This window comes from Ammospiza caudacuta, chromosome 6 (genome assembly GCF_027887145.1).
Source record: "Ammospiza caudacuta isolate bAmmCau1 chromosome 6, bAmmCau1.pri, whole genome shotgun sequence".
In the NCBI taxonomy this organism is placed as follows: domain Eukaryota; kingdom Metazoa; phylum Chordata; class Aves; order Passeriformes; family Passerellidae; genus Ammospiza; species Ammospiza caudacuta.
In genome coordinates, this window is record NC_080598.1 from 58907559 (window position 1) to 58934748 (window position 27190).

A 27190-nucleotide genomic window follows, 5' to 3' on the forward strand; every position below is an offset into this window, starting at 1 on the left:
ACAGCTGGAGGGCAGGAAGGCCAGAGGAAGGTGGGAACCATTCCTGGGGTTTGGCCAGACAAGGGGCCCAGCTCATTCCTGGCCCTGGGCCAGGCCAACCACACAAACCCAGTGGTGCAGAGCACTACCCAGTCTGCTTCAAGAAACACCAAGAAAGCTCCAGAGCATATTTGTGGGATGAGCTGAATGCAGGAAGGTTTCCAGTTCTCACGAAGAGGGCAGATAGCAGAGATGTGTCTCATTTGTAAGAGGTTGGGCTGCCTTTTTCCTTATCAGGAAATAGGAGATGAATGTAAGAGTTCAGCTTCCCCGAGGATGCTGGGGGGAGACAGAGACCGAGTTAAATTCGGGACATGCTCTGAGTTCTGGTACAGCTCCTTCCAGCAAAGGAGCCCCCTCCCAGCCACTCATTCCTCCCCTTGTGCCACCCCTTCTATTGTGCTTGCACAAGATCTGACACAGAGATGGAAAGGGAATCACAGCAGGGAACTGATCCAGCCAAAAACCAGCCCCACAGGGAACAGAAAAAAGCCTGTTGTTTGATTCAGAGCATTGTGTAGCTCCATAGGTACTGCTCTTTGACAACGGAGAGGGTGGCACACAGGGGACAGGAGAGCTGAAACTAATGGGGAGAAGTAAAGGGCTGCCAGGGCTCAAGGTGGCACAGCCTCCAGGAGCAAATTTATGTCCTCACCAATAGCTCTGAGATTTGATGTTTTAGCACTAGAGTATTCAAATACAATCATGTAGTCAAACTATTCACTTTCATAACAATGTATTTTTAATACATTCTCCAGGGCAATATATTTTCTGTCTACAGCTTTGAATAAAAAATACGCTGAATTATATGGTTTACACCAACTGAAAGTATTACATAGAGAAATCCCCTAATTAAAGCATAAATTCTTAGAATTCCATGATACTCTATTTATTGAAATCAAGATTTCTCCACAGACCTCTTGGCTACAAATATCATTATACACAAATGTAAATACTCCTTGAACTAACAAGTCAGGAGGAAACATTTACAAGTATATATATATTAACATTTTAAACATCTCCTCTGAAACTGAAAAAGAAGCTCAAGAGCTTTTGTGATATTTTAAAGCTCATACCAGGTCTTCATGAATTCCCTCTTTTTAACTTTCAGTAAATCTTGAAAGCTAAGAGCTAGGCTGGCCACTTAAAAAATTCTTAGGATTGCAGCCCATAGCACTCCCAAAATGGGAAAAACAACAGAACACAGAGAGGTCCTCCAAAAATAAGAATAGCAAATCACTTTAAAACATAACTTATGGCATCCAGCAAATCTTTTTCTTTCTGTCTACGCCTCGTGCAATGCTTACACCTTCAGTTTTAAAGATCATTAAGTGTTTTTACACGCTAATATTCACTTAGGAGACAGAAAAGAACAATGTTATGGCAACAGAAAAGCACAAATTAGAGGAGAAGAACTCCTAAATAAAATATTTTTTGCTTCCCCTTCACTATCTTTCAAGTAACTGCAAAACTTCTAGGATAACTGCTGTTGATTTTTTTTCACGTCTGTTTTTGTTCTGTCTCCACATTAAATCATTTATGTATGGCAGAAGCACTGAAACACCATCATTTCCCTCTCCTGCAGATGCTGTCCCATTCTGGGGAGAACATTCAGGAGTGGCCAGCCCCAGGCTGCCTCAGCACCCAGACCTTCTCCCCTTCCACAGCAGCCAAATTCCTCCTGTCACTCCAGGCCTTTTCTCTAACAGTGCCCTGCTGTTCCCCTGCACGCTTTTACATTTCATCTCAAATACTCATCTATTTAAATACCCATCTCATTGCAAGCCAGGCTGACTTGTTTATGTTCTCCTATACTCCCCTTGATCACTTCTCAGGCTACTTCAGTCATTCTGATTTTTTCTGCCTACATGTAAGTAGATCTACTTTGAAGCTTCCCTGCAGTGCAATTCATGCTCTTTGTGAGCCTTAGCATGGACTTTCATACATGTGAACTCCAAGGCACTGGGTTTTGTTTCCCTAGAACAGGAAAAAACATCAATTCAAGTTCAGTTGGAAAGGTTTAACAAACTTTACTTTGAAAGGCTACTACAACGACACAGCTTATAATTGAAAAACAGAGGTATTCAGGGTGTTTATAAAGTTAGATAGTACACGTAAATATCATCATTCCCAGTTTCTCCATTTAACTTCTGTAGTTGACAGGTCTACTTGCACTAGGAAGTCACATTTTTTAAGAAACATTTTTGGGTCAAGTTCAGACCAATAAACTCTAAACAAGGGCTCCTGATCCTGAGCAGGAGGCTCTATAAATCACCCTTAGCCCTTCACCGAGTTCAGGAGTGATCCCTTACATGGCAGAGGTCACCTCCTGCCTTTCAGCAAGGTCTTTAATCTGGGCCGTGCCGTGTCCCCGCAGCGCTGGGGCAGCGGGGCCGGCCGTGCTTGGTACGCGACCGCGCTGGTTTGTGAGCTCACGGCTCAGGCCCACAGCTCCCCAGCCAAGCTGAGTCATCCTCACTCTGCTCTCACAGCCGGGACATTTTATCCACTCCTCCAGCCACCCCCTCCATGCCACCTTTGGGATTTGCTTCCCACTGCACAGCTCTAATCCTGCCTGCCTGCCTTTGCCACTCCCTCCCATTCAGGATCTCTTCTCCCACTCAGTATTTCCACTCCTCCAGTGCCACCAGACCCTCCTGCCAGCTCCCCCAGCACTCTCCAGTTCTCCTTCACTTCCCTTGACTGCTTTTCCCAATGCAGCTGATACTGTGAGGGATAACTGCATGTCAGAGAATCACTGTGTGCAGTGTATGAAGCCCCCAGCTCTGGAGCACTGGAATATTCACGTATTTGCGCATTTGCTCTACTGGCTCCAGTGCTGTTGAGGGCTCGGTTGACTTCAGCATCGTACAAGAAAACAAAGGACTGAGCAGTTAAAGCAAAACACTAAAAGCCCACTAAACTGTGCCCAAAGCAGCTGGTCCCTCAGAGCAGCTGCTGGCTCAGCACCAAGGGCTGGTGGGGGAGCCTTCTCCATCACTGCAGAAATGCACACGCCTGCCAACCAAGAGAAACCCTAATGCACATTTGAAACTGAATAAATGCAAGGCAACTCACAATACTTTTAACAGTAGAAGTGGAGATTCTGAATTGTAGATTCACTCCTCTGAATAGTCTAAAATTAAAACTTGATACCCTTCATAATCCCCAAGAAATGAGGAATGAAACTCAACTCTGACAGAAACAAGCACATGAAAGCCCTGGACTAGACCATCAGCTCTTGGCTCCTATTCTCAACCCCACCATTGGCACATGAGGTGATAGAACATTTCAGCTGGAAGGGACCTGCAATGATCATCTAATCCAACTGCCTTAATTGCTGATCTAAATTACCTTCCTCCCTCCATAGCTCAGCAGGAAATAGCATTACCACCCTCTTTGATAAAGTGAGATCTGCTGGGAGAAACTACAACTAGGTTTTATTTTTTAATTGTTTTCTCCACAATTACATATTAGGATCCTTTCCTCCACCCCATCACAAATCACACACTTAACAAACGTTTAGACAGCTGGTGCCTAAAAGTCAAAGCCAGTTGCTCTCTCAAAGGCCAAAGTGCCTCACTGAATTGGTGTCAGCTGGTACTTAGTAGGATTTTTAAATTCAATTAAATTAAGAGGCAAGCTGCACAGATTAGAGCTCTGCTAGAATGAGAAAGAAATCTTAAAAGGCATAAAATATCTTTACATTTATTAAGCAAACTCTGCAGTCTTTTCTTGTTATATTCTTGTTGAAAAACAGAACATTCATAAAGTATCATGGAAACAAGAAGCAAAAAAACTTTAAGGTCCCAGCAATGGGACTATCTCCACACTCACCCTGCTTTCAACTTTCCAACACAAGCAGCAAGACACAGTTCACATCTAGGCTGAAAATGCAGTGTTCAGTGCACATGGCCATCCTGCATTCCTAGCAACCCACCACGGCCACTCCTCCCTTGTATGTTAGGACAAGCAGGTTAAATATACCCACAGAGGTACAGACAGTGAAAGAAAGGCCAACATCAGTTGAACAGCTCTGCTAGGACTTCCCATCCGGAAAACAACCACTGTGCTGGAACCCAGTTGGTTATCCCAAGAGTCATTAATGCCCTTCCCCCTTGTGCACAGCAGCCCGAGCCTGCAAGGGTTAACTGAGCCTATGTGCTCTCACCCCTGGGAAGCAGCTTCCAACAAAGCCAAGAAGCAGGGGACCAGGACAGCCAGCTCTGCCCCTGCAGCAGAGGCAGAGCCCAAAGGATTATTTCTTGGCATGGCTGGTTTGGGGTTGGTTTGGCTTTTTTTTTCATTTCGAAAATTAATTTGGGGATTACGAACAATTATGCTCTTGCACATTAATCGCTGGCATCTAAAATTCTCACATGAAGAAACAACACATGGAAATATTAAAGCACTCATCTTATGGACATGGATCCGAGAACTGTTTAATAGCAGTCAGTGAAGGGGTAACATTGTGCTTTTAATCTACAGTTTAAAAATAATGATTTGTATATCTACGTAGTAAAACAATAAAATTAAGAACAGAAACTGGTATTAGGAAACAGTGAAAATGTAATAATTAAACACATGATGCTTTTCAAAGCTTTATACTTAATGAGCCTAAATAGACACCTATGGTTAGGAGGGTCTTAAAAAAATAATAAAAAAGAGACTTATTTTCAATTTTTTTTCCTTTTCAAATTTTTTTACTATACTTATGCTTTGCTTTGGTGTTCTCTCTGCTGCCAACTTAATGCTTTAACAGTATGTTTATGCTTATGTTCTTTTCAAATGCTTGGCATTATAGTGAGATCTCATATCTTTCCTCAAATTAAATTTTGCTCCACATACTCCACATGTATACAGATGAACATCCCTGTGCTGCTCCAGTTGCTCATTATTTGGGAATATCTGAAAGCAGACCTGGCATATAGTCTCTCCAGCTGATAAGTGAGATATCATATGCCGTACATGGTCATGTTTTCGGAAGTTTCCTTGATCACAAATGGAACAGACATACCTGGCCATGCCTTTGTGCATATCATTGTGGAGCCGCAACTGGCGCTCTCTTAAGAACTGCTTCCCACATGTCTGACAAACAAACTGTTTTTCCTTGGTATGAACGGTATAGTGTTCCCGCAAGTGGCAACGCTGATAAAATCCTTTCCCGCAAAGGTTGCAGAAATGCTTACGCCTGTGATCCCTCTCGTTCTCTTCCAACATGGAGTTCTTGAACAGGTCTTGCTCCAGGCAGTTTGACATATGTTCAACCACTAGGTTTTCTGTATCAAAACGCTGGCCGCAATTAGGGCATCGGAAAGGACAGGCAGAATGCTTGTATAACTGGTTTTTTTGAAGGCTGTTCATTTGGAAGTGACCGTCCCTGAAGTCCTCTAGCATCTCTGCAAACATCATGTCCCTTATTTCTGACTGCTCCTCGGGGTTTTCTTCCAAGTCCATTTTCTCCTCAGAATTTCTGATCCCGTTCATGGTCAGATCCTGGGGTTCTCCACAGGTCTGTGCATGCTCCTGTAGCTGCTTGCCTTTGACCAGTATTTGACCACACTTGCCACAAGCACATATATTTTCTATGTGTTTGGATAAATAATGAGAGGACAGATCTTCCTCAGTGATTGTTAGCCCACAAAGTTCACAGGGAGCATTCTCCACATCTTCCTGCACTGAAGAAGCCTTGCTGTTAAGGTGCCGTGGACTTTTCAAACACTTTCTTTCATCCTCATCCATGGATAAGCGAGGCTTTAGAGTCTTGCGAGCATTTCTCTTCTCTCTCATCTCCTCCTCGACGTAGTATCTGTAAAGCGGCTCTTCCTGTTCATCGTCTAGATCGTCATTGTCAGAAGACTCATTGCAGTCTTTATCTGCCACCTTGATAATATTAAAATCCTTCAGCTCATCCGTAGGATTGTCCTCTGGCTCCACCTTGATGATAATCCTCTTCCTCTCAGAGGCTCTACTTCCTTCTTCACCTGATGTTTCAGAGGCAACAGTGCTGCTTTTTCTGCTCGTGATGTTTGACATGGGAGACGATGAATCGTCCGCAGCATGGTTCGAGTCCCCCTTGTATTTTTCTGTTTGTGTGGAGATCATTTTAGAAGTAGAGTTCTTTTCACTAAAGTCTATTTTCTCAGCACTGTAGTACCTGGCACTTTGGTAGGAATGCCTGTTGGTGCATGTTAACACGTGCTCATCCAGTAGCTTTTCACAGCTAAAGCTAAACCCGCAGCTGTCGCAGGTGAAGCTCCTTCCAAACCTGCGCGAGTGCGACACGCGCTCTTTCGTGTGAGAGAATTTGGACGTGGTGCTTTTTTTGCAGACATCAAACAGTTGCTCAGGGAAGCTGTTGAGGTGCAAAGTTTCTTCCTCAGGCTCTTTGTTATGGGATGTATTTACCGTTGAACTTGGTGGTTCCATGCCCCACCTGTTTGCTTCGCTGCCATTTCTAGCAAGTGCGTCTTCATACATTCTCACACCAAATATCATTTTATTAGTCTGCGTGCTAGAAGCAGGAGATGAACATTTTAAACTAGATGAGTCTGTGTCCTGTATATCTTCTAGACACTCAGGCACATTATATAGCTGTAAATAGTTCATGGCCACTTTAAATTGCTCGAAATTGGCAGGGGCTGTCATAATTTTTCCTAAATACATGAACTGTAAAATAAGATCAAAGCATTCAGCGCTAATCTTCATGTTGCTTAGATTCAGCTGGGCTGTAGTGTTTTGATGGTTCATAAAAAACATCCTAAAATAGGCGCTGCAGGCAGCAAGGACTGCTTTATGTGCTTGAAAATAAATATCATCGATAGCGATGCAGCAGTCGCACAGAAAGCCCCACTCTCTTTGCTTGTTTAGCTGCTGAAGGACATAGTTGCTATGGCTGGTTTTTGCCATCTTGTACTTCGATTACAGCCCTGCATAAAGAAAAAGGTATCTGTTAAATCATGAGCACAAACCCCAAAGCCTACTTCAACGTAGGGAGGAACTGCCACCTCTTTTCTCTCTAGATCTTCCTATTCTGCCAGTCTGCAGCACAGCTTCCTGTCTGGAGATCTCTGCTGGTAACTGCTTCTGAATATTGATGCCAGTGAAAGCATCCATAATTCCACGTGCTCACCACTAGACTTACAAGACTAGTAAACTAATAAACATAACCAGCACACATGTCAATCAGAGCTGCTAGAATATAAATTAGCAAATATATCTCCAAGTCCTACAGCCAAGGTTTTCAGATATGAATTCTGAATGCAGAACTTCAAAAACTTCAGAGGGTAGACTTTTGTAAGATGGCCCCAGGACAACACCTATACAAGGCTGTCAGAAACCACTCTTCAGTCTCAACTTGCCTTTTTACCTGTCAGTCCAACGGGCACATGATGCAACACACACTGGAAACCAGGCCAGGCTCAAACTGGTCTTTCCCTCCCCATTAAAGGAAATTAAGAGACAACAGAGCACCCACACAAGCTACTCCACACATTTTGCTCTTTGTGGCAGCTGAGGGACCATCTCAAGCTTCTCTGCAAGGCGTCCTGCAAACCAGGAACTGCAAACTCAAACGCCTTCTCAGAAGCAGAGGGCAGCCCAGCTGCGGTGGCACGTCCCACGTTCGAGCCCAGAGCTGCAGATGGTGACCAGGCGAGCTGCGTGACAGCCACAGGGACTGCAGAGGCAGGAAGTGGTGCACGCCGTGCCTCCAACTGCTCTCAAAACCACTCGTTGAGAGCGCTGAAATGTAACCAAAACACGTAGATGGGAAACCGGACAAAGAAAAACTCAGCAATGGAGAACTGAGAGAGCCAGAGGTGGAGCCACGGTGAAATGAAGCCTTGGCAAAGCCTGGAGAGAAAGGTCTGCCAGTGCTGAGGGTTGCTCTATGTGAAAGGACTAACTCGTCCTCAAGAGAAAAGAGGAATAAAACATCATGGTTTATGTTAACAAAAATATCCAGAAGAAATGCAGTGTATACAGGAGGTGAGTGTTTGATTAAAGACAAACTTCACCAAGTGGGGCCAGCACCTAATCACAACTCACTCTGGAAAACCTTTACTGATAAACATAAGCTGTTCTAACTGCACAGGCTGAGGGGGTAAGGAACCAAAAGAGGGTATAGAGAACACCCTAATTGAAATTAAAAACATAAAGCAGTAATGAGGATTCTTAACATTTTGAAAGGTTATTGCAAACAGTACAAATAACTGTATGAGGGTTGAGCAAATAAAGACCAGGCTAGCAAATAATATATACTAAAGGGCATTTTATGACTCAATGAAATGCATGGATTGATTTGCAACCACTCTTTCAACTGCCCAAAATTTAAACACAACACACACACAAATGCTCCATTTTTCTTCTTATTTTCCTAACAGCTTACATCTCCTAGGGAGAAAAATAGGTAGAGAAATTAAATTCCTCAATTAGTGTTGAATTCACAAGTCATAGGCGTTGCCTGGCTTGTTAAGCAGCAAACCTGGAATTAAGTGCCCGTTCTTCATTCCACAAAGGACTGCCACAGCAGAAAGGCTCCCAAGATCTCAAGAAAAGAACATGCTCACCCCACCCAGCAATATTCCCTACTGCCAACCCACACAGCAGTTCCTGTGGATCACCCCCAGCACAAGATCTTGTCTGGCAACAGGAACCTTGAGATTTGGGTTTAACTATCCTGACAAGGAGCATCTGAATGGCAGCTGCTCCTCTCCTCTCAACCCAACCCTCCACACCCAGAACTCCAGGCTAGCACACTGCTATAATATTCTCAAATTGGTTTGGCCCACTGATGTCCACTGCACAAGTGCAACTCATTGCATGGAATTAATTTCTCCTTTTTTACTAACTTGCAAGGCAATGGCTTTGGAAGTAGGAGAACCTCTGAAGCAACTCCACATCTTTTTGACAGAAACTGATTATTGTCTGTGTCACTGGGTGATTTCAAAAGTTTCTGTGAAGAACAGCAAAGCTCTTGACATCAAGTAATAATAAAAGTGCACTTCATATTCTTCCAAGTGGTAACGTGTTTGGGATTTGAGGCAATTCATTAGATGCTTAAATGTTACTCAATCTATTGTATTAAGAATGGCAGCTGCATAATGATAAGGAATTAACTTCAACTTCTACATTCTAAGGGTGAAAACCAACGAGAAAATGAGATGATCCCATCTAAGGCACACTGGCCTCTCAGTGTGAGCTGCCAACACGACAAGAAAAGGCTCAGGACAGCTCATGTTAACTTCCCCATCCTCATAAAGTGGCAAGTTCAAAATGTTTTATTTAACTGTGGTTTTTTTACACTAGATACACTCCACTGTGCCCTCCAATAGAAAACCAGCAATACAAACAGCAAGCCTGTACAAAACAGGTGGTCACAAACTATCTGCAGGCACCTGCAGATGGGGTCGTTTCCAGATGGTGGAAACAACGAGTGACAGCACACAAACTGGCCTTTTTCAAGTCTTCTTCTTTGAAAATGGGAAAAGATATTTCTCCTTTTGACAGATGAACTCCTGCAAAGCTTTCAGCATGTGGATCCTGACGTGCAACAATGACCCACTGGCAATGCCACCCCTCAGGGAAAAACAGGTGGAGCATGAGGCTGCTTGAGCAGGATGGCAAGGTTTTGGATTTGACATGTTCTTGGTCTCTACCACAGTAGTACTACATTTAGTAGTAGGTATAGTAGTTTTTGAGGTGATTTATGTTAATGACAGTCCTGGCATCCTGCCTCTGGATGCTGTATTAACCTGCTGGATGTAACTTCCCACCACAAGAGCCTGTGTTGGGCTATTTAAAACTTTGACAAATTTCAACCAGCAACAGCAAAACTTTCCTCCTGAAATCTTGGACTGATTACTTTTTTTCTCTCCTCCACAGAAAACCTCAGCCAAAAGGCTTCCAAAAATGAGGCTAAGAAAAAGCTTTCATGCATGCAGATTATTATTTGTTCATTTAGAAATTAAAAGTTTCTCTTCCAAAATCTTTGAGGAGACGCTTTATGTGGGAGAAAGCTATATGCCTTAGATATGTTGTCACAATATAAAAATCTGCCTGAATTTGGCCAAACTACATGCTTCAGGGGGAGAAGATACAAATTATCAGTTTATTCACACTTAAGACTTTGTTAGTTATTGAAACTTTAGATTACAGCCTTGCTGAGAACATTTCATCTTCTTGCAGCTGTTTAGTAAACAAGGGCCTGCCTGAGCTATCCACAGTGAAATCCCCTTTTGCACAGAGCTCTGCTATGGTTTCAAACTACACAAAAGGGGTGATTCAGATAGAGGGAAGAAATTTTTTATTATGAGGGTGTTGAGACACTGGCACAGGTTGCCCAGGAGGGTGATGGATGCTCCAAACCTGGAAACACTCAAGGCCAGGCTGGATCGGGCTCTGAGCAGCCTGATTTTGTTGATATCCCTGCTCATTGCAGGGGGGTTGGACTAGATGGCATTTAAAGATCCCTTCCAACCCAAACCATTCCATGATTCTATGTGCCACCTCCACAATGTCCCAGCTGATGGCAAAGCCTCCTGGAGACTGCTCCACAGACAGCATGGCTCGCCAAGGGGTGTCAGCTTCCCTCGTGGCAGCTGAGGGAGAGCCAGAGCCAGGAGGGAAAACACAGGGAGATTGGGAAATGTGAGGAGGGTGTGATGGAAACCCTCTGGAAATCTGGAGAGGAGAAAAGGGCAGGCTGGGAGCACAGTGCTGAGCCAAAAGAATGGCGCTGGGATTAGGAAGCAGCAGTGGGAATTAAAAATGGGTGCAATGAGGGTCTAAACAAGGGAAGAAGCCATTTGGGCAAAGGGCTGGGAAGAGCCAGGCTGCAGGGCCTAGGGCAGGAGGGGTAAAAGCCACAGACAGGAGCTTCCTGGGGGATGGGTGGAAAACAATTGCAGCATTCATGCCTTCAGAGCAGGAACTGCACCCCAAATTCCCGATCCTGCCTTCCCTTTGCATCAGCAAGCAGAACAGGCTTGCTGACAAACTCCTTCCCAACAAGAGCAAGCTCTCAGAAAATGGTAATTCATCATTACTTTGTTACTTTAATTGCTAAAATGGCAGCAATCTGCATTTATCACTCATGTGGGTGGATCCGTACTGCAAACTATTTTTGAAGTTTGCTTTAGAAAAAAACCTCCAGTTATTAGAATGAAAACAGGTCTTTTTACAGAAAATTCAAGGTATACACATATATTATGTATATACCAAAGTATATTCTTCCATCCCTCTTACCAAAATTTCCCTTACTCAGCACATGCTCTGGATCTGGCCAGGCCTGGATGTGAGCAGTACAAGACAAGATCCCTGCTCGTTTGGCCAAGCATTTGGAGAATGTGAAGTGAATGATAAGTGGGGGACAAAAAGGAGGATTTCACAGCAATGACCACTGCTTGGAGAACATAAACCCATTGCTGTCAATGCCAGGACAGGTAATTTCAATCTTTCTGTTTTGCCTTTTTTTAATAAGCCTGGATTGCATTTTTTGGTTGTCCAATTTATTCACACAGATAAACACCACTGGTGGCAACTGAGGCCAGTGGGAGCTATCCTCTGTAGGTATTAAACACTGAGTATCTTGGAAAATTAAAGCTCCATACAGGTAAGTTTGTCAGTCCAAATCTTTTAATTATTTCTAATCCTCTTTTTCAAAAAGAGGAGAATCACCAGCCTCTTGCCCAGCAGACTAGCACACTTTGTGAAGCATCCAAATCCTGGAGGCACCAACCTCACCAGTCCACAAGGAACCCAAGTGACTCCATCTTCAGCAGTGATTGATGTGTGTGGTAAATGCAGCAAAGGCCACGTTGGAAGCAATCCTGAATGATGCAGAGGTGTTCTGAAAAAATGCGCTAGAAAAGCATCTGATATGAAAATGAAAACTGAAGGCATTGACTTGGGCATTTTCACTCTGATTTTCGAACTCCAAGTCTCCATATGTATTTTATTTCCCTAATAAGCATTTATTTTCACACAGCCAAGCTTTGATTCAAGCTACTTGTCTGCCACCAGACTTTTCTTTTGAAGCACCACTCAGATACTATTCAGATGTGACCATGGACAAGGTTAAGTTGCACTACTACACTAACCAATAATGTTGTTTTTAAGTCTGCTAGAAGAAAAAATAGGTTTTTACTACAGCTCCATGCCATCATTTCCTCACACTCAAAAGTTTTCTGAGACATTTTAAAACAAAAGAAGTCAAAGAAGTCCTCAAGCAAAGAAGTAGTGAAGTTCTTTTCCTAACTTCTCTGTCTTTAAAACAGACATACCACAAGGTTCAGAATTCAGGAGCCTTTCGGCTCCTAAAATTAGTAGGTGGTTTTCAAAACCCAGCATTTCCACTGCTGAGCAGGCAAAAACATAGCACTTACATGCTTACTTACTGGCTCCTTTTCTTTGGAAACCAAGAACAGGCTGGACAAAAGTGTAATAAATGAGTGGAGAATTTGGTGCTAATAGAAAATGAGGCTGGAAAACCTCAAGCAAACAATGCCCAGTTATCCAAAAAACAAGCACACGAGGATCAGAAAGCAAATCTCCCATCACTGTCTGTCTCCATACCCCCCCCTGGTGTGGCTTCCCAAGAACTCTTCCCCCTAATTTTGCCATTGTGGGTCAGATCTACCAAAAAGCCTGGATTCCCAAACGACAGCATTGACATGCTGCAGAAAATCCTACAGAACATGTACAAATTCTCCACACAACACCCAAGAAGTTTTTGTGTTCTGCTACTGCACTGACCACAGAGCTGTCAACAGGCTACACCTTTTACCTAGATGTACTCAATGGGAAGCCAGAGAGATTGCTCTGGGTGCCTCAGTTTACATAAAAAACACTGAAAAAGCAGCAAAGAACTTGGGGCCAGGTGACAACTGTCCACCCCAACAGCGAGCATGCATCAGTTTGCATTGCAAGCACAGCCTTGATCATAAATTAAAACAGCTGTGGGAATTCCATGTACTGCCAGGGAAAATGTAATTAAGCTCCATTATTCAGGCTGTGAAGGACTAAAGGTATAATTTATCCTCCTCTCCCAGCCCTTCCAATCGCCTGCCTTTCAGGCATGTCAGTTGGGAAGATGATTCCAGTGAGGCAGATATTCATCTTCAGACACATCCTGATGGCTGAATCAACTCATTTTAAACAGGCTCCTGGACAATGCACAGGAACAGCTTTCATGGCATTTGGGCTAGATTTGAACCAGGGGAAGGGAAGATGCTCCAAAGCCTCCAGCATGAGCTGTCAGAGCTCCTGGATGCCCTGTTCTCCATTGCTCAGCCAGCAGTTCTCTGCTGATTCAGCATCTGTGCCCACAAATGAGAAACAGACATCAAATTTTAGCAAGTTATGCTTCTCTACTGCTAACTAAAAATTAGTTAAGATACATTATATGGTCTTAGATCAGAACACTCCTCAAAAGACAAGGAATACAGCTTGACAGAAAAAAATAAGAAAACTGAGTTTGTGCTAAAGCCCCATCTCAACTTCAAACAACTTTAGATCAGATCTAGGGAGTAGAAGTCCTAGAGAGACCTTATGCAGTCCTTTAAAGTAACCTGCTAGCCACAAAGGTTGACTCTAGAAAGTCACAGTTATCTTTCATCTGGCACCTTTACAGTTGTCAGGCAACACGGTAATGATATGTTTAAAAGAAACTATTAGTGGGGAAAAAACAATGACACCCAATTCATGCTTTGCAGCAGAAAGATGAGCCTGTTCATCTCAGCTCTCTGAGTTACACCAACTTTCAACTTCTGCAGTCATCTTGGTGGTTTAACCACATCTTGAGACCCTCAAATGAAGTCCCAGGTGCCTTCCAGGAAAGGATCCCTGGCTAAATGTAGGTTGCATTTCGGTGTAACAAGTTGCTGGATGAACATGAATGAAGCATGGTGACTTGTGACACACAGATCAGACTACAGGTTTTCTTGACTCTTCCTGATCTCAAATGTTTCACATTTTACTTTCAGCATACTAAAAATAAAAATAAGGCTACTAGGGTCTCTATCCAATGAAATAGGTCTAATATGGGGCAGAAAAAGCAAGAGCCACTGAATTCTGGAGTTTTGCAGTGACACTGTGTGCACAAATTAAAAATTACCAGACCAATTTGAGGATATAAATGGTCCTCATGCAAATTGTGTCAGCTGCTGTGCCCACACACTGTGTCCACAGCAGAACTCTTTGGGTGAGGGTGTTTACCATTCCCAAGCAAAGGCAGGGCTGAATAACCCAGCTGCTGGAGAACCACTGCCCAGACTGAAAAATGAACACATGGCTTCTCACTCTACATGTGTGTAGGTCCAGAACAACTCTAGTGAGAGGCCCAGCTGTAACAACTAAGGGAAAGGACACCGGGCTTGTATCAGGGAACTTTCGCTATCTCAGTTCTGAGCAGCTATTCTATTTCCATCCAGCAAGTAAACAGCTATTGCAGCTTTGTCCATCCTGGATTTTCAGGGTTTCCACTGTCAGCAAGAACAGGAATCTGTGAAAGAAGCAGCCACTGACATTCAAGTAAGAAAGCATCTAAAAACCCCAATCCCTGGTTGGTATGAGCACTCTCAATGTAATCACTGCTAATTCCTGTGCCAGTGACAACAGTGGTTGAGTCTGATGAAGACTTGTGCAAGCAGAGCTGAAGCATCTGTTAAGTCTGTGATCTTATTCCACACAAAACTTTCTGGCTACTAGGAAGAAGTGGCTTCTATTGCTTCTCTGAGCCTCCCACACAGCACCAACCCACATCTTCATTACCTGCATCCAACCCCCCAGTGGGTGCTGGTTCCCTGCGACCTCAAACATCAGCAGACTGCAGCTAATACTACTTGTTACTCCTCAGGTTTTCAGGCCAGTCATCCAAAAATCTCTCCACAATCTTGTCAACTCGTTTTGCTGCTGCTGCCTAGGAAAATCTCTGCAGCCGCTCGCGTTTGGCCGGTTTTCCCCACGGCCATATGGTCCCAACGCCTCTCCCGCCTCTCCTCCGCTCGCCATGAAAGCTCAACTTGTAACTCGGCAAAAACGAGAAGCCCGCATCCCCCTGCTCACGGCTGCTCTGTGGGTTTTTCCAAGAGCTGTAATGAGGAATGTTAAACAAACACCTTTAATTAAAGGAATGTTTGTTTAGTGTAATTAAATGCCTAAGGAACACCGCACTGTTGCAACCCCGGTTAGTTTTGCAGTGCGTGCTGTACCTTGCGATACTCGAGTGCGAGGGAAATAATGCAAGCAAGTGACAACCTGGCAGTAAACACCCAAATATTAAGCAGCGTCCAAGCCATGCTACCCGTTTACCAACGCCTACGTGTCAAGAGGAACCGGCACTCCTGTATCAGCCGAAACAGGGGGTAAACTTGAGAAACTGACTTACAAAAAATCCTGAAAAATAGAGAGGAATAAAAGCCCAGCCCCAAACTCACAGCGTTTTCAGTCCCATTTCCTCTACTCTCTTCGACTGCCTTTCTATCCGAGCAGAAAAGAGGAGTCCTTTGAAGAACGAGACTTTCAACACCGCTCCCAGAGCGGCACAGGGTTTGTTTTTTATGTGACAAAAGTATTCCCCTTCCTTTCCAGCCGCCTGCACGGCGATCCAGCGCACTGCCAGCCCCGAGTGAAACCCAAGTCTCCCGCCTGGCAGGGTGGAGCATTCCCTCCGGGCTGCAGCTCCGCTCCGTTTTTCGCTAAACTACTGCAACTCACTCGAAGTTTTGGGGCGTTTATTTTGTGAAGACAAAAGGAAGAGAAGCGGCGGGACCCACGGCGGGGGCCGGGGCCAGGCGCGATAGCGGCACTCGAGATGTTTACCGCGACTTCGAGCCCCGGAGCCACGCGGGCGGCGCGGTGCCCTTCCCTTCCCTTCCCTCCCCGCCTCTCGCCCCTGCACCTCCCTAGGCCGCTTCTCGCTCTCCAACGCGGCATCCCCGACCCCCGCCCCGCAGGGGGAGCGCGCCCGCCGCGACCCCCGGAGAGAAGCAGGGAGGGCAGGAGGGAGGGCAGGAGCGAGCCCGAGCCCGAGCCGGAGCCGCCGCCGCGGCGCCGCCGCTCAGCCCCCGCGCGGTCCCCGCGGCGCCGCTCCGCTCCGCGCCGTGCCCTGCCCGGCCGCCCGGCGCAAGGTCACCGCTCCGGCCGCCGGCCAGGGACCGGCCGCGGCTGGAAAGCCCCTACCTGGCAGCGCCGCCGCCACTATGGCGGGCCGCGCCGGGCCACGCCGCCGCTCGGCACTTCCCACCTCCCGCCGCCGGCGGAGCTGCGGCCGCCTCCCGCCTCCTCCTCCCCGGGTCCCGGCGGCGGCCCCCGGGCTCCGCTTACCGCGGCTCGGCGAGAGGCGGCGGCCGCCGACGGGGAGCTGTGTCCGCGCCGCTCCCGCCGCTGCTGCTGCTGCCGCTGCCGCCGCGGCTGCAACAAAGGACTTCCGCCCCGCCGCGCTGCCGCTGCCGCAGCGCCGGCTCCGCCGCGACCGCACGGAGCCGGACCCCTCCCCTCGGCGGCCGCGGCTCCCGGCGCCGCCGCTGCCAGCGCTGCTGCGCCGCCGCCAATGCCGGGGCCCGGCGGGCGGCTCCCTGCCGCGCTCCGCTCTCCTCCCATGCCGCCGGGGACGCGGCGCGGCGCGGGCTGGCGCTGCCGGGGCCCCCTCGGCCCGGCTCCTCCCCGTCCTCCGGCGGAGCCCCCCGGAGCCGCGGCGGGGCAGCGCCCACCGGGACCCCTCGCTGCTCTCCCGGGCCCCGCAGCCCGCCCCTTCCCCGCGCACCCGGGCTCGCCGCAGGGAACGGGCAATGTCTGCTCTCCCCCCGAAGCGGCCGTGGCGGTGCTAACGGGGAGGCTCCGGTCACCCTGTGGGTGTCCGGCGATGGAGCGTTGTACCGCAGCCCCACGGCCCCCGCGTGGGACAGTGCAACTGCGAGAAAACCACTGCGAGCCGCGTGAGCGAGTATTTCCTTCTCGCAGCAATTTCACACGTTAATACCTCCGCCCTCCCTCCTGGAGCTTCGCGGCGATGCAGGAGCACAGGGCTGGCAGCCACCGCCACGCTCTGTCACAGATCCCGAGAACAGCGCTTTTTCTCATCCTTCCAGGAGCTGTTCCAGGCCCTCTTCCCACCAAGTGTCTGGACCTCTCCTGTGTGACAACATCCAGCTTCTCCGGAACTATCCCATGTGAGTAAGTGGGATTTCCGGCCCCCCGCCATCTGCCGCAGATCTGAGAGAAAACATAAGCCAGGTCAGGCTTTCCTCCAGGTCTTACCACTTGACTTTTCCACCCCCAAAGTGACATTAGTCCTTCAGCACAAGCATTGTAAGTGCTTAATCCGCACAGCTCCATCATTCAGTTTCTGGAGATACCATTGTTTTTATATTGCTGCAACTGAGATCCCTCTAAGTATCTGACAAGTCAAAGGGACAAACTTAATAATAGCAAAACTAAGAGATTTTATTACAAATTTGAAAATGAAAAAGTAACAAAAAAGGCAACAAAATAAAATGCCACAATGTTAAAATGTACCAGCATCCATCCCCGCTTCAGGGACCCTGAAGGTTTTCCTGAGGCATCCCTCCTCTGTGTAAGCAAACAGGACAAACCCAACTAACACAATCCTAGTTTCCAAATGGAGGATCAGCCCTTCCTCCTGGGTCTGTCTGGGGATTTTCTAACCACTACAGAATAAAAGCAGAGCTTTCAAAATATGGCTTTCAGAATGTGTCTAAAAAATCCCCGTTTCCCCTCTCACTCTGCTTCAGCTTTGCCTCAGGGGTCTGTAGCAGTTCAAGGGAAATAAACCTCTGTGGCACAGAAGGTGGTGGGACCCCCACATTACAGCTGCTTTGTAGGTTTTCCTGTTTTATAGGAAGTTAAATAAACGCCCTCCACAAGCCCACAGAGTCGAGGTTTTCAAATCACACTGAAAAGTTGCTTTTCTTATGGTTCAAGAGTCTTTTTCTCCCCACCTCTTTACACGCCCCATGGCAGCACAAGCCAAGAGCGCCCATGAGGGGCTTGTGCAGCCTCTTGCTCTGTCCCATGTGTGTCACACCACAGCTCCTGGCACCTCCGGTAAGGTGGGGCCCAAGGCAGTCCCCCTTCCTCACCACCCCGTTCTCTTACTGCCTTCCCACCACACTTACATTTACAATTTACTTTTTTAATTATTATTTCCGGACCACAGAGGAGGAGGGAGTAGAAACACATGGGGAGAGCTGTGATTATGTGCTGATGTCTTTCTGACCCACCAGCATAGGCTGTGTCACTTTGTACTGGCTGTGAGTGATATCATTGCCTGTGTTCTACAGCAAAACACCAAATTCAATCCTCACCACCACTTTCATCAGTTTGGCTCTGGTTTCTCTGAAGCTCTTCAAAGTCCTCTTTGGACCAGAGTCAACCTAAATAACATGTAAATAATTAATCATTTAAATAAATAACATGCCATCTGCAAATAGCGACTCACTCCATACACAGGTTAATAAATATGTTAAATAACCCAAAACAGAGTACAAAACCTTGAGCCACCTACTGCCACCCTCTTTTAGTGAAGAAAAGTGGGTTCTAATATTTATAGGAGCAGCAAGATTATAGCTCCATGGTGTCTCAATACTGCTGCTGTGCAAACACAGGAGGGAAAGATGGTCCCTGAGTCCTGCGAACTTTATATATAAAATAGAAGAAATAAAACATAAGGCAATGGAAAAGATAAAGCTGTGCTGGTCAGTGGGATAAGCAGCTAACACAGGGATGAAAATGCTTTGGAACCTATGGTCTGTCATCTCTCAGCCCATCTTCATCACCCACCCAGGCTCAGGCTGCCTGGAAACAGCCCCATAAGCTGATGCATTCTGGTGGCCAGGGGCATTATTTGCCTTTAATATTCAATAATTGCAGTTATGGGGATGCAAAAAGAAAATGGACCACAAACTATCAAATGCTGAGAGGAAACCAAGAGGGATGATCCGAGGCACTGAGTATCTTCTGCAGAGGCCCTGAGTCAGCAGAGATGCTGTGGAGGAGGTGGGTGTGATGGATCTTGGAAACTGCACCAAAATCATGACAAAGGTGCACAAATAGTGATTTTCACTGCATTTTCCAGCTGGAAAAACAACGTGTGAGCATCAAATGAACCTGGTGGCAGCAAGACTGGACGTTTGAACGCAATTTGGTAGCATTCATCGGAAAGACACCTCGGAGGTGGTACTGAGTGCGGGAGCGGAGGATGGGGAGCGCAGGGGCCGCGCTGGCGCTCCCGGGAGAAGCCCATCCCTGCCCATCCCTGCCCATCCCTGCCCGGGAGGGGCTGCTGGTGGCCGGGCAATCGCGGTCAAGGGTGGGAGTGCCGCCTGTGCCTCCTCCTCTGCCTGGCACCGGACACGGCACAGCTGCTCTCGCCCAAAATAACCCCTGGTTGAACATCAGGGAGCGACCGGAGGAGGAGGCCTGACAGAGAAACGCTGCGTCCTCGGGACTCGCGGGGACTTAAAGCAGCGCAGAGGCCGCAGACATTGGCGAGGAAGCCAGATCGTATCTTCTCATCCATTCCTGGCCACACCGGGGAAGCTCCTTTACTTTTTTTTTCCCCTTAAAAAAAAAAAAAAAAAAAAAAAAAAAAAACAAAAAACAAAAAACCAAAAAACACCTCAAAACAAAACCAAACAAAAAAACAACCCAACCCAAACCAGCAAACACCCCCCAAGAGCACGCACTTTCTGCCGAGAGCGGAGGCGCTCAAGGCGATCAAGAAGCCGAGCCCCCCGCCCAGGCTGGTGCCTTTGGCAGCCCACGGGAAAACACGCACCCTCCCAAAAATCCCCCTCGGGGCTGCACCCGCTCCTTCCCTCGCTCGCTCCGGAGCTGCGGGCGAGCAGAGCAGCGCGGGCAGTGCCGCCCTCAGCCGCGCAGGGGCCGCGCTCGCGTTTCCCGGGAGAATCCCGTCCCTGCCCGTCCCTGCCCATCCCTGCCCGTCCCTGCCCGGCCCGGCGGGGCCCGGCCCGCCCGGCAGGAAGCGCGGGGGGGCAGCGCCCACCCCATCCGCCGGGCGGGCAGCGGGGGCGGGCGGTGGCGGCGCTTCCGCGGGTAAGCGGCTGCGCGGGCGCGGGGGAGCGGCGGGGCCGGGCCGGGAGGGAAGGAGGGCGCTGGGCCCGCGCCTCGGGCGCGCTGCGCTCGCCGCCTCCCGATGCGCGCCGTGTTTCTCTCTCCCCCCCCCCGCCCCCAAATAATTTTCTGCGGAAACAATAGCAAATATCGGCGTTTATTTGCGCAGGGGCCGCTGGCGGGGCGGGGCGGGGCGAGGGCGGCTCGGCCCGCACAATGGGGGCTTTGTTGGGCGCACAGGGCTCCTCTGTGCCGCGGCCGCCGCGCTCAGCCCCGCTCCCCCATGCCTCCGCCGCGGCTCCGGGGCGGCAGAAAGCGCCGTCAGCTCGCAGGGAAAACGCCAGCCGGGGTTAAAGTTAGTGCTGACACCCCGCAGAGCGTGGGTAATCAGCGGGAGAAGCGTCTCTGAGTGTGGCTGGCAGATGGGAAAGTCCCCGAGAGGTCTTGAGCACCGGCGGTGGTATCGGAAGGAGAAACTGTTAAATTGGGGTGCAGGGAGTATCTGGAGGAGGGAAGAGGCTCCATGCCAGGCGTCCATCTCGTTTCGGTGGTGAGAAGTCAACATTTGAGCCTTTGGGAGCTCTCCGATTTCTTAATGAGATGAACATCTTGTTCCCTTGCTCCCAGCACACCATGGATACCACCGGCCACAGCGTCCTCCTCCTCCAGCAGCTGAACATGCAGCGGGAGTTTGGCTTTCTGTGTGACTGCACAGTTGCCATTGGAGATGTTTACTTCAAAGCCCACAGAGCGGTGCTCGCTGCTTTTTCAAACTATTTTAAGATGATATTTATTCATCAGACGAGGTAAGAACACACAGCTCTCCTCCTATCCTTTTACCGCCCTCAGCATTCTGCTTTTTCTTCTTTCTAAAAGGTATGAAAGTCTAAAAGAGTATAAATGGGGACGTTAGGTGGCCTGAGATTATTTTCCTAACCCAGCACAGGCCTTGGCTCTCTAAACTATCCCAGACCAGAAAGCACTGCCCTTTAAAACCACTTTCTTAGTCAGCATATGGCAACATCAGACCCTGCATTTTGGAGATGAGGTATATTCAGATAAATAAAGCATATAAGTACCACCGTGTTCCTGCAGTGAGAGCCTTGCAGATTTGGAACCCAGGGATATCCTGGTACCTCCTGCCCATGTGAAATATGTCCAGTACTTAGCCTTACGTCCTAGTCAAGCTTGCTGGGTGAGACTGTCATTTCTGGCAGAATCCACAGGCTTGAAACAATCGAGAAGCTGTGGCCTTATCACAGTTCTGTGCTTCAGACTCTTGGAGATAAGGGCCGAGACTGAGATCATCAATTCATTTCAAGCTGTTGTTCACATGCTTCACCTGGCCAGGTCAGGAGTGGTTCTGCAGGTATAACAAGAGCAGTGCCAAGGTCTGGCCTCTGACCTGGGGCTGGCTGTTTGTGATAGATTAAATGTTCTTCATTCCCCTTCCTTTCTGAGGGTCCTGGCCTCCAGCACCTCTGCAAGATAATCTTTAGGATCAGCTGCATCACCCGTTGGAAGTGAGATGAGTTAACTGCCCTTCCCTGAGGATGTTGTTTGCTGACACTTAAGTGCAATACTCATAAAGATTAGACAGTACTGGCAGCTGAACTCATTACTCAGATAGATGGAGTGGCACACACTGGTGATGCACAGCTTGCATGGCATTGCTGCGGTGCTGTGTGGCTGCAGCTGGCTCTGCATGGGAGGGATGGGGTGCCCAGGGCTGGTCACCAGCACCAGCCTCAGCTGCAGTTGTGCACGTGGCCTTCGGAATCACAGGGATAAACGCAGACTCAGGCACTTGGCTTTGCAAACAAAGCTTCTGCACTTCTGCAGGGCTTGGCAGGGAGTGCTGCTTGTAAAAGCGCTCTCACAGCAAATGGGCAGGTAATGGATCGGGATTTGGATCCCTGTATGTACTTAATCATCTGTTTTGTTTCAGCGAGTGCATAAAAATTCAGCCTACAGACATCCAGCCTGACATATTTAGTTACTTGTTACATATCATGTACACTGGGAAAGGGCCAAAGCAGACTGTCAGCCAGAGCCGGCTGGAGGAGGGCATCCGCTTTCTGCACGCAGACCACCTGTCCCACATCGCCATCGAGATGAACCAGGCCTTCTCCCCGGAGCCCGTCCAGTCCTCCAACCTGTACGGGATCCAGATCTCCACGGCGCACAAGCTGGCAAAGGAGCGCCTGGGAGCGAAGGAGAGCCTGCCCAAGGTGGGCAGGTCTGCGGCGCAGGGCGATCCCCCCCAGCTGCAGCTGTCCCTGGCCATCGGCCTGGACGAGAGCCCCCTGGACCAGCAGCCCGCCCGCGCCCCGGCCCAGCCCGCGGCTCTGGCCAAGCCGCCCGAGGAGCGCCCGAAGCTCTCGGTTTCAATAAAGCAGGAGCGGTGCGACTCGGAGCCCGTGGTGTCCCAGAGCTGCACCCCTCCTTCCCCGGGGGTGGCCAGCCCCATCCTGGCCAAGGGCGGCCTCAAGGTGCACCTGTGCCACTACTGCGGGGAGCGCTTCGACTCGCGCGACGGGCTGCGGCAGCACCTGCACACCCACGTCTCGGGCTCGCTGCCCTTCGGCGTGCCGGCCTCCATCCTGGAGAGCGGCGACCTGGGCGAGGTGCAGCCCCTGGCCGAGGACAGGGAGCCCGGGGACGGCCATCGCCTCGGCGCCTTCCTCCTCAAGGAGGACGAGCATCAGCTGGAGCATCCGAGCTGCAGCGAGCTGGAGCCTCTGCAGATCGGGCAGCTCTCCCTCATCTCCAAGGACCACGAGCCGGTGGAGTTGAACTGTAACTTTTCTTTCTCGAGAAAGAGAAAGGTCAGCTGCACCGTGTGCGGCCGCACGTTTTTCCGGAAGAGCCAGCTGCTGGAGCACATGTACACGCACCGAGGGAAGCAGCACAAGTACGGCCGCTGCCAGCGGCTGGAGAGCCCCAGCACCCCCAGGTTTCACCCCTATTGTGACAGTGAGAGTGTGGGGAAGAGCTCCAGCTTGTCCCAGGAGCACTTGGATGAATGCATACTGGAGTCAGATCTCATCCAAGAAAGCGTCGATACGATCCTGGTAGAGTAATTCTCCCCCCTCAGATCTGAAACTGGATGTTTTGGCATTCTCCGCCTAGGGAGTGGCTGCTCTGTGCAGCTGATTTTCTTGAGCCACCATTCCCCTCACTGCTGAGATAACTGTGAAGGACTGTGTACTTTGACTTGTGTACCTGCTTTTTTTACTTCTCTAACTTTTAAACTCGAGTTAATTCCCATCTAAGTCCTTGGAAGCCTCCGTGTAACTCAGTTATGCTTTTCCTGAATGTGAACTTATTCCTACTCTGCTTTACTGGAGTAAAGGCTGTATTGCTGGGTGTGAGGTTTAAACATTGTCTAGTACTCTGTGTGGTGCCTAGGACTGTTTGTATCCCATAGAATTGCTCTTCTGAAACCAGATGGATGGAAGTGTAGAGGGAAATACTTACTGTGTTTCCCAAACAGTTTGTTTTTAATGAAAATAAATATCTCAAGGAGATGAATCCTGAAGTTCATGTTGTTCATGTAACTGCAGTTAATAAATCTCTTCATAAATATTTGCAGGAGCCATAAGGCTGCTCTTTTCAAGGGAATTGGCAGTGTTGATGTAGGGGTGGCAACCTTCATTTTGACAAGCCCTGGAGTCCTCATCTGTCTTCTAAATTTACTTTTAAACTCTAGGGATTTGCATGTGTTTTTCCTCCTTCCTACTCCTCCCTCATTCACCACTACTGCATAAGCAAAGACAGATTTTGATGCTCCTCTAGGACCATGTTTCATTTTTGGACTGTCTTCTCTGCAGGGAGGAAGGAAAGCTGCAAAGGAGTGTTCTTCTTTGAGAGGAGACATACCCTGGCTTAAATCTTTACAGGATTAAATGCCACGCACGTATTTTCTGAGGGAAAATGATTTCTGACTATAAACAGCTTGGAGTAAACACATTTTTAAATATTACAGTCTGTATATTTGCTCAGAGCAAATACAGAGCGTGTTATTTTTTTCTCTGTTTGCAGAGCCAGTGTTAGATGGTAACATGCAAGTTTTTTGCCTTTCATATAATCACAGAATGGTTTGGGCTGGAAGGGACATTGAAAATTATTTAGTTGCAGCTCCCCTACCATAGGCAGGGACACCATCCATTAGATTGCTCAAAGCCCCATCCAGCTTTTCATTTATCATTACTTGTTATCTGAAGGGTAATATCCAATAAAATTATACACATGCCTCTTGAATTCAGAGTTTGTCCCTCTCTAGTTTTCATCCCAGCCTGCAGCCCACCCCTCAGAGATGCTGTTACTCAGAAGGCCCCAGGGGACACCAAGTTCTTAGAGAGCAGAGGTTTCTCCTGCAGCTCAGAGCAAAAGCCTCGTGAGCTGCTCCCGTAATCTCCTTACCCAGATTTTGAGAAGCTGGAGGCTTCCTGCCAGTCCTTGTGGAGCCTTTGGAAAGGGGGAGCCTGAGCAATGGTGTGAGAACAGTTTGCTGTCAGAATGCCTGCTCCAAAGCTCTTTGTAGTCGGGGCTCTTGAGCTGTCTTTGGTATTGTCCTGGAGCAAGAGCTGCAATTAAATCACTGCTGAATTAAAAGACCATCCGAGGTCTTTGTAAGGGCGATTGCTGCTTCTCCTGGGCAGGGAACTGCTCACTCCAGGGGCAGGATTGGCCACTGAGAGCTGCCAAATTGTGTTTCCAGACAAAGGGGCAAAACACCCAGTCCCCGAGCCTGCCGAGAAGATGTTGCAAAATGCAGGCTGTGGTTTGGAGTGTGCTTCCCTGCAAGCCCCAGTGCTCCTCTTGCTGCTTGTACCCATTGAAGCTGCTCTGGTGTGAGCACATTTGAACCCTGCTTAAAAAGCCCTTCTTTGGAAGAAGCAAACAAACAGAACCCAGCCGACACCCAGGCCTGTGAATGCTGCATCTGAGCACGGAGCCATTCACACAGAGCATTTCCTAGAAGAGAAATGCTTCTGCTTCTCTCCCAGCCTAATAGCATCAGCTAAATCACATCCAGCACAGGCTGCTCATAACTGGGCAAATGCCCTCCGGCTTCCACTGACCTCTATTTCTACATGATGGGTAAAAAAAAGGGGAAAAAAGAGATATTTTATGGTCATTCCTTATTTGTATGTGACACTTTACTGAGTGGGCTGGCTTCTCTGGGTGCTGCTTGCTTCCCTCGGGTTCCTGCATTTAATTTAAAAACAGAGAGAAGCTTTTGCTGGGGTGGCTGGAGCTGTAGAAATGAGCTGTAGAGGGACTGAATATCAGCTATTCAGTCAGTAGGTGAGCACCTCGGATTGTCAACTAGGTGCCTAAGTTGCCTGAAGTAATTGGTATTGAAAGCCAAATGGCTCTGGATGTCTCTGCAGAGGTAACAGGGTGGTGGTAATAGAGGTCAGTGCTGGGGACAGCAGCAGGGACAGCAAGCAGCAGTGCCCGAGGCATCTCTGGGACACGCTGCTCCGCCTCAGGTGCGTGGGCTGGACGGTGTTGTTCTGTTCTTGCCCCTTAAAAAGGGAGCTTTTATAAAAGCTCTGATCTCAGGTGAAAGAGCCAAATGTCACTGAGCTGTGTGTGCTGTAGGAGGGACTCCATGGCACTGACTGCAAAGACACCAGCAAAGCTGAAATTAGATATAAACCAGGGCTGTGTTCCTGTGTATCCTTGAAGATACAACTCTAGAGAATTGTTTTCTGTTATCCTCACACCCCCTTTTAAAGGTGTGCTTTGGTTAACCTTTGTGGGACTGAACATCTGTGACATCAAACGTCTGCCAAAGGCCTTTTTTTTTTTTGCATCATTTGCAATACAAGAAATGCATTTTCAGCAGTTTCCTACTGCAAGTGTTAAAGCACTGTTATAATTAAAGCAGCAGGAAAAGCTGGAGACAGAAATCATCAGCTCCAAGTTATGTTAACATAAAAACATAATTCTCTCCAAGCCTTAGGAATAGAAAATAATTTTACAGGGCAGTTACATTTGCTAAGCAAGGGCAGCAGCTGCTCCTGGATAAATCATGAGAAGTTTTATTACTGTATGTGGAAGACACTTGAATTACTGAGTGCTTAACCTTTATGTCGGTGCATGCTTGGAAATCTGCCTGACTTGCACAGCTGGGTTTGACAAATACTCATTTCTTGTTGTGGTTTGATTTTTTTTTTTAATAAAAACATTAAAAAATTGTCACAGTCTGCAGAATAATTATACTAGTGATTCCTTCCAGATATCTGTGATTGGTTAACAGATGCACATGGGCTTAGGCAAAGAAAGCCCTGGGGTGGGAATACTTCAAGGATGGAAATCCCAAAGCTCCAGGGGATCCTTGGAGATTTGCCATGTGCTCTGGAGAAGTCCCATCATTAGGAGTACTGAGCTGATGAACCACAGTCATTGAGGTGCCTTCTCTTTGGGCTCTGCAGCTCCTATTTTATGTAAAGATGGGAAGATTTGGGCTCAGATCCCCCCTGCCAAAGCCCCTGAGCATGAGCCGACTCTGCAGCCAGCTCAAGTGAGCCTCTGCAATGCCACAAAGTGCATTCAAGGCTGTCATCATGTATCTGGGTGCTGGCCCCAAAATGCTGACTCTACCTTGGCTGGCTCAACCACCAGAGCATGAGAAACAATTTCAAGATAGGTAATTTGAAATATTTTGAGCTCTGATGCTGTTGGATCCAACAGGGTCTGTGATTCTCAGGCTTCTTAAGATGCATTACAATGTGTGGACAAAACTGTATTTATCACTCCTTGCAGTGTGGGGTCTGGAGAATGTTGCTTTTTTGCCCACTGAGAAGATTGAACAGGGAAATGAAATGTGCTGTTGGGATGTAAACCTGAAGCAGTGAGCATTACATTTAAAAATAAGGCCATGAAATACTGCTATCATGACATTTCATTTCTTCAGTCAAATGCTGATACTGAATAGTTTTCTGGTATTTTGGAGGCAGAAAGTATTTATCCTGTGTAAGTGAAGCCTTCAGAACTGCAGTGAAAAGTGACCTCAGCATATGCAATTCAGCATCATTGAAGG

General features: G+C 48.0%; 2 protein-coding genes across 9 annotated transcripts in view; one reads left to right on the forward strand and one right to left on the reverse strand.

Annotated features, from left to right (window-relative positions):
* ZBTB1 (zinc finger and BTB domain containing 1) overlaps positions 1 to 17167 on the reverse strand; it is a 29708-nt gene extending 12541 nt beyond the window's left edge. For 3 of the 7 annotated variants that reach the window (XM_058806516.1, XM_058806514.1, XM_058806515.1), the window contains exons 1-2: positions 16366 to 16532; positions 5057 to 6968 (exon numbers count right to left, since the gene is read on the reverse strand). In XM_058806516.1, the coding sequence (XP_058662499.1) occupies positions 5057 to 6948 (1892 nt within the window). In that variant the 5' untranslated portion in view covers positions 6949 to 6968; positions 16366 to 16532. Of the gene's footprint in view, positions 1 to 3251; positions 6969 to 7408; positions 7797 to 14811; positions 14973 to 16365; positions 16533 to 17020 lie in introns of those variants that run through there. The other 4 variants (XM_058806510.1, XM_058806509.1, XM_058806512.1 and 1 more) reach the window with 4 other exon arrangements.
* A 2923-nt stretch (positions 17168 to 20090) lies between these two features.
* On the forward strand, positions 20091 to 23605 carry ZBTB25 (zinc finger and BTB domain containing 25). 2 transcript variants are annotated; one of them, XM_058807414.1, is made up of 3 exons: positions 20091 to 20115; positions 20761 to 20939; positions 22082 to 23605. In XM_058807414.1, the coding sequence occupies exons 2-3, from the start codon at positions 20767 to 20769 to the stop codon at positions 23214 to 23216; spliced, it is 1308 nt and encodes a 435-aa protein (XP_058663397.1). In that variant the 5' UTR covers positions 20091 to 20115; positions 20761 to 20766; the 3' UTR covers positions 23217 to 23605. The 2 variants fall into 2 exon arrangements, with proteins under 2 accessions (XP_058663397.1, XP_058663396.1); XM_058807413.1 differs by lacking the exon at positions 20091 to 20115 and adding an exon at positions 20319 to 20683.
* Positions 23606 to 27190: the final 3585 nt, after the last annotated feature.